General features: G+C 55.3%; 1 protein-coding gene across 1 annotated transcript in view; it reads right to left on the reverse strand.

The window, feature by feature from the left end:
- The window catches only part of LOC308660175 (adenine phosphoribosyltransferase-like), a gene marked incomplete at its 3' end in the record, with an annotated part of 8,980 nt that extends 3,416 nt beyond the window's left edge, over positions 1 to 5,564 (reverse strand). Inside the window, exons 1-5 of the mRNA XM_081314400.1 lie at positions 5,477 to 5,564; positions 3,969 to 4,118; positions 2,346 to 2,439; positions 1,468 to 1,614; positions 1,095 to 1,190 (exon numbers count right to left, since the gene is read on the reverse strand). Of these exons, the coding sequence (XP_081170526.1) occupies positions 1,095 to 1,190; positions 1,468 to 1,614; positions 2,346 to 2,439; positions 3,969 to 4,091 (460 nt within the window). The 5' untranslated portion in view covers positions 4,092 to 4,118; positions 5,477 to 5,564. The remainder of the gene's footprint in view (positions 1 to 1,094; positions 1,191 to 1,467; positions 1,615 to 2,345; positions 2,440 to 3,968; positions 4,119 to 5,476) is intronic.
- Between the last annotated feature and the right edge of the window lie 1,587 nt (positions 5,565 to 7,151).

Genomic DNA, 7,151 nt, shown 5'->3' on the forward strand with positions numbered 1-7,151 from the left:
CCAGAAGGAGGTGAGCACGGGGCGGGTGGGGGTTAGGAAAAGCTCTTGTTAACTAACCAGATTTTCTCGTGGGAAACTTTAAGAGTTGATTTTGCTTCTTCAGTGCCAGGGTGTGTGTTCAATAAAGATGATCTCTTACTTATAGTACCTCAGAAGCGTAGAGTTCCTTCAATACTGAACTCACCAGAGGGGCGGTTGACAAGATGTTACCTAGCCTGGCAATGCAACGTTCACAAAGCAACCCACAAGCTCAGAGAACGAATCTCCAGCCTCGTCCGACACCCGAGCTACATATATTCACCACTATTGTAAACTCTTACCCAAGGGTAGGCAACCTTGGCTCTTTTAGGACTCGTGGACTTCAACTCCCAGAATTCCTCAGCCAGCACAGGAATTCTGGGAGTTGAAGTCCACGAGTCCTAAAAGAGCCAAGGTTGCCTACCCTTTTGCCTAGATCATCCCAGCCAAATGGCTGTCCAATCTTTTCTTAAAAATCTCCAGTGTTGGAGCACCCACAACATCTGGTGGCAAGCTGTTCCATTGGTTAATTGTTCTCACTCTTAGGAAGTTTCTCCTTAGTTCCAGGTTGCTTCTCTCCTTGGTTGGTTTCCATCCGTTGCTTCTTCTCCTGCCCTCAGGGGCTTTGGAGAATAGCTTGACTGCCTCTTCTTTGGGGCAGCCCCTCAAATATTGGAAGGCTGCTATCCTGTCACTCCTCGCCCTTCTCTTCATTAAACTAGATGGACCCAATTCCTGCAGCTGTTCTGCATATCTTTTAGCCTCTGGACCCCTACTCATCTTTGTTGTGCCTGCAGCCTTGTTCTCCAACCTGGCGCCCTCTGGGTGGGCCAGGAGGAACACCAATTTTAACACACTGGGAAGGCGCCAGATTGCAATCTGGCAGCCTCAGGTAGACTATCTCTGAACATGGAGGTTGCACTGGGCGCCGTGAAATGTGTTTAAGAACCCCTGCTGGATCTGATAGGGCTGTAGCTGCTAAGGTAGACAGCCACTGCATGTGGAGGCTTCAATGACTAGTCCTCGGGCCAAACATTGGGAAGAAATCCATCCTGGGTGCCTCCTCCCGTCCTTACCTGCCACCACACCGCCTTGGCGTTCCACCAGCTGGATGGCGCCTTGCATGGTGCCCCCTGTCTCTACCCACTGATCCACCAGCAGGACCCGGACACCTGGAGAGGGGGGGGCAGAACCAAGGTGGGTCTGGGGTATTTTTCACCCAGCTGTCCCGCCGCCCCCACCAGCCCTTGAGAGGGGTCCTGGCACGTGGAGGTGGAGTTTTCCAGCCCACTTTCTGGCTGTGGCCACAGCAGTGGATACCCTGATGCCCACCCTGTGCAGATGCCCCCCTGGCAGCGCCCCACCCAGCAGAGGGCCCCCAGCTAGCAAAGGAACGCAGAATTGCATCAAACTGCACATTTAATCAGTAATTAAGAAGGAATCCTCTACCTGGGCTGATGGCGTCGGTGCGGGTTTCCATCACTTTTTCACGATGTGTGTAGTCCCGGTAGGTCTGGGTGCGAGTCTCGACACAGAGGTGGCCGGCTTTCCGGATGGCCACAAAGCCTTTTCGGAGGGTGACGGCGATGGCGGCACCTGGGTGAGAGGAAAGAGTGTGTGTGGGGGGGTCATTTGCCCTCCCTAAGAGAAGCCCCGGATCCTGGTCATTAGTAAGGTATTTCTTCCATGCTTCCTAGAATCCTGACATGATGAATTAGAAGGATTTCAGAGGTCATCTAGTCCAACCCCCGAATCCAGGGAGCCACCCTTGGCAGGGGATCAAATGGCCCCGCTTGAAAGCCTCTAGGGAGGGCGGGTCCGTGGCTTAATGGTTGCTGACCTCTGCTTTTCTCCCTGTCTTATTCCCAGCCATAACAGTCCTGTGAGGAGAATTCAGCCAATTGAGAGACGCTGGCCAGGGACGGGACTCAATGTCCCAATGAAGGAGAGTCTTTGTAGCTCAGGGTTGAAATGAGGAGGGTCCTTGGTGCCCTCTGAGCTGTGGTTTTCCTTGCAGACGTTTCATGACCCAACTAGGGAACATCATCAGTGCAAGAAAGAAGGAGGAGGAGGAGGAGGAGGAGGAAAGCAAGAGGAGGAGGAGGAGGAGGAGGAGGAAGACTATGGGGTCCTTGGTGCCCTCTGAGCTGGGTGGTTTCCTTGCAGACGTTTCATGACCCAACTAGGTAACATCATCAGTACCAGGAGGAAGAGGAGTTTGCTGTCAGTTTGTACTCCAGTGACCTGTCCCGTCAAAGGGGGTCTCCCTCCCCCCCTGGGCTGAAGATGTGGGTGAGGGGAGTGAAAGAGACGTGAGAGAGACATACCCAGGATGAACCCCATGGCATCAATCCCAACCACCTGGTCAATGGCATCGTCACGAAACGTTTGGACCAAATCCTCAACGCAGTCCTGCAAGGCCTGTTGGGAGAGAACAGTAGGGGGCAGTTGCGTGGATCGGGGGGGGGGCACGGCTATCCCAGACCCACAGAAATGTCGTCCTGAGCACGGTCTGCAGTTCAAAGGATGCCTCTGTGAAGTGGCTGAGCTGCTGCTTTCATAATTCCGGCCAGATTCCGACATTTAAGGCAACACTCGGAATATATAAACCATGAAGAGGCACAAGACTTGCAAAGGTTGCAATGCTCGTGTGCGAGAGTTAAACCCATTATGGTAACAAGGATGCCATCCTAACACAGAGACACACACACACATCTGCTACCTGGATGGCATAATGCAGGGGTCCTCAACCTTGGCAACTTTAGGACTTGTGGACTTCGAGTCCCAGAATTCCTGAGCCAGCCATGCTGAGGGGAAAGGGAGAGGTTTCCAAGCTGAGCCATGCTGGCTCAGGAATTCTGGGAGTTGAAGTCCACAAATCATAGAGATGGCAAGGTTGGCCTAGCCCAGGAGTAGGCAACCTTGGCTCTTTGATGACTCGTGGACTTCAACTCCCAGAATTCCTGAGCCAGCCATGCTGAAGGGAAAGGGAGAGGTTTCCAAGCTGAGCCATGCTGGCTCAGGAATTCTGGGAGTTGAAGTCCACTAGTCATGAAGAGGCCATAGTTTCCCCCTTAATGGCTCAGGAGTTCTGGGAGTTGAAGTCCGCAAGTCGTGAAGGGGCCATAGTTCCCTCATGCTGGCTCAGGAATTCTGGGAGTTGAAGTCTACCAGTCATTAAGGGGGCCATAGTTCCCCCAGGCTGGCTCAGGAATTCTGGGAGTTGAAGTCCACAAGTCATAAAAGAGCCAAGGTTGCCTATCCCTGGTATAGACTCCCCTGCCTGAGCAGGGCTGGACTAGAGGACCTGGAAGGTCCCTTTCAACGTGGTCATTCTGTTAACTCTTCTGCAGGACCGCTTGACCAGAGCCCTTAAGAGAGTGATGAGTCAGGCGCCCTCCGAGAGGTTTGCCCCCATTAGAGGGCCAGGTGAGCCCCCACCCCACCCTTCTGAAGGTTGCTGCAGAAGGAGAGGGTGAGCCAGAGGTCCCCTCCCCACCTCTGCCCTGGCCCTCCCTCTCTCAGGCTTCTCATCCTGGTGCTAAATTTAGCCCCTTCCACGGGGCATCTGGCAAGAATATTTAAGTGTGGACACCTTAGACAATGTTAATAATAGACTTCGGGCAGGAACTGTGAACAACAGGGGCGGCGGCCTTGCACCCATGGTTCACAACACAACATCAGGGGGAGCAGCCAGGCACACCTGCTTCACAACCCACAGCCACAGGGGATGGGGCAGCCGTGCACACATGTCAGGCTCGGACTGGTGACTGGCAGGCTGTGGCAGCCAATCTGGTGGGTGGCACTGCCCGGGCTCATCCCCGTGGAATGAGCAGATCAAGAGGGTGGGTGGGTGCAGAAGACCCCAAGAGAGGGAGGGTGCCCCTCACCCTCGCTCCTCCCGTCCCCAGCCCCCCCTCCTGCAGAGGTTTGAGCGCCCCCCCCCACACCTGAGGGTGGCAGTAGAGACGGGAGGGGTCCAGCCAGGCATAGGAGGAGCCCTTGATGTTGGGGGCCATCAGCTTCAGATACCAGCCCTGCTCTCGGGAGGCTGGCACCGTCTTCAGGTCCATGGGCAGAGGCTCTGCCAGCGGATGGGGCTGCGGGGGGGGGGCACAGAGAGAGGCATTTCAGACCGGCTGGACAGAATTAGGGTTTCCTGCCTGAGTGCGGGGTTGTACTAGGTCCCTTCCAACTATTATTATTATTGTTGTTGATCATCACAGAGCCAGCCAGATGTTCCGACTGGATTTGGCATTTTTGTCTACCTGTCGAGTCCTTCCCAAGGACCCGGGATAGGCAGATGTGGATGTTTGATGGTATTACAGATCTCGTCGCAGGATGGAGACAGTTCCCAGTAAGGCCGCCTTTTGCAATTGACTGATGGCGAATTTGTCAATGCCGATGACGGTGTCCAAGTGGTGCTCCAGTTGTTTTGGGATTGCACCCAAGGCGCCTATGACTGTTGGTGCCACCCTTGCTTGCCTTTGCCACAATCATCCTATTTCTATTTGTAGGTCTTTGTATTTTGTTATCTTCTCTAGTTCTTTCTCGTCTATTCTGCTGTCTCCAGGCACTGCCACATCCACTATCCAGACTTTATTTGTCTTTCTTATCGACAATTGTTAAGTCCGGGGTCTTCTTCTTCTCCTTCCTCCTCCTCCTCCTCATTATTATTATTATTATTATTATTATTATTATTATTATTATTATTATTATTATTATTATTATTATTATTATTATGTCCAGGGTGGAAAAAGTAGGGTGCAGCCAGGCAGGGCACTTAAAAAATGCAACCTGGTGGTGGGAAGCTGGGGTGGGGTGTGGTCAGTAGGGCTGGGAGTAAGGGAGTACGAGGAGAAAATGAGCTTGTAAAGAGGGAGCAGACTCACTAAATTAGGGGTGCCCAACCTCGGCAACTTTAAGGTCTGCTGGCTGGGGCATTCTGGGAGTTGAAGTCCACAGGTCTTAAAAGTTGCCAAAGTTGGACACACACACACCCCCATTAAATAATCCAAATAAAGCAACTGCAGGCTAATTTGGTCCCCTATGCCTTTAACAGGACTTTGCCCTGACGCTGAATTGCAAAACCTCAACCTTACCCAAATAAATAATTTCCAACAGGTCACCTCACAATTACAGGCAGCGTCCCAGGGACCCCCCCTTCCTCCCCGCCAGGATCCCGGAGAAGCGAACTTTAATCTGAGTGGAGTTGGAGAGGAATTGCACACAAAAAAGCAATTTTAGCTCACTTCAGCTGCAGACTCAAGGCCTCTTTTGTCTGTTTGCTGTTCAGTAACCAGCTGGAAAACTTCCTGGGCATTTTCTGCCATTTTGATCCCTGTGATTCTGCTGGGGGGGGGGCTTGGGGGGTCTGCTGAAGGAGCCCCGGGGCCACGCACGGAGCTTGAGAGCTGAGCCTGACCTGGAAAAGCTTTTCAGGATTGGATCCACGTACCTGGGTCAAGGAATTCACACGGGAGTGTCTCTGTCCAAAGTCTCCAGGAATTGCCAAGGACAAGGTTTTGAAAGCGACGTTTGGGCTCTTCCTGTTTCTGGAGAGACTCGTGGTCTTAAATATTAAATAGACAGTTGTCAATTTGCATTTAAACAGAATTTTTAAAGTCGGACTTAACAGGGTTACCTCGCGGTAAGATGGGCAGCCAATAAAGGCGAGAACTAAAGGAACAGACTTAACGCGCAGGAGTCTGTTCTTGGGGGGGGGGGGGGTGGAGGGTCTGGGTCTCCCCGTTCCCACCGGGACGAAGCCCACCTGCCCGGGCTCCGAAGGCCGAGTCGTAGCAGCGAATTCGGGCAGAGAATCTCCTCTTGGGGGGGGGGGTCCTCTGATCCCTGCAGTCGGCGCCCCCTCCGCGCGCTCGCCTTGGGGAAAAAGTCGCGCTCCGGGGCTCGGCCGGCAGGTGAGGACCCGCCCAGCCCCTACCTGGCCGAGGGGCGATGCCGGAGACCCCCTGCGCCTCGGCCGGGGTCCAGGTCCGGCGGGACCCCCAGGAGAGGGGCTTCCTTGGCGGCCCCCGCCAGAAAGTGCGGGAGAGGCAGCGGAGGCGCGGGGCTGCTTCTGCTGCGGCCGCTCGGCTCTGGGGCTGGGAAGGGGGCGGGAGGAGGGGCGGGGCTGGCGGGGCTCTCCTGGCAGCGGCGGGAGAGGGGGGGCATCCAGGGGGGCCAGAGGGAGCCGGGAGCGGGTGGGGGGGGCAGGAATTCCCAGGCGGGGGGCTTTTGGCCCAAGGGGGGCGAAAGGAGGGAGCCAAAAGCTGGAGGTTTGACGCGGGGCGGGGGCGTGTCAGAAAGGTCAAGAGAGGGTCCCGGGTCGCAGGACGGGAATGCGTGTCAGAGGCAGGGGTTGTGCGGCCTCCATCTTGACTTTTCTGACCGTGTCCGGCCTGGGTGGAATCTCTGATGAGCTGCTGAAAGGGAGAGGAGACCTTGAAACCGGAGATTCAGTCTGCAAATTAGGAAGAATTATTGACAAAGGGGGGCGGTGGGGGGGGGACTCCGGTGCTGGAGGGCCTGAAGGGCCACGCGGCGGGGGGCGGGGGAGAGAGACCCTCCTCGTGGACTGGGGCAAATCTGTCCAGCGGGGTCGCCGAGAGTCGCAATCCGTCGATCGACGGATGACTCAGCTCCCCCTCGCGGGAGGGTTTCCAATCGGGGGCTGCCAGAATGATTGAGAAGAGCCCTGCGCCGTGCAGGGGGCTGGACTAGATGCCCTCGAGCTTCCCCTTCGGCTCGCGCGGAGCCTTTGAAGCCGTGATTGCGTAGGGAAGGCATCCGCGGCGGGAAGGTTGCCGTACGGCCGTTTGGCCAGGAGGTGGCAGCAGAGTCGCCCTCATCGCCCGCTTGGCCGCCTCGTTCCCCTTTCTCAACCTTGGACGCTTTAAGACTCTAGGACTTCAACTCCCAGAATTCCCCGGCCAGATGTTTTAGTGCAGGATTATTCAAACTCTCCGGAAGCCCCCCCCCCGAGAGGCGGTCTGCTCCCCCTCTGAGACATTTGGGAGGAAGAGAGGGGGGAGGCGAGGGGGCTGCCTTCCCCAAGGCTGGGCTCAACTCATTTCTCCGGCCCCCCCTCAATAAAAACATTCAGGTTTTAGTCCTCTACTTACAACCACAAC

The sequence above is a fragment of the Vipera berus genome (genome assembly GCF_964194415.1).
Source record: "Vipera berus genome assembly, chromosome: 1".
Classification (NCBI taxonomy): Eukaryota; Metazoa; Chordata; class Lepidosauria; order Squamata; family Viperidae; genus Vipera; species Vipera berus.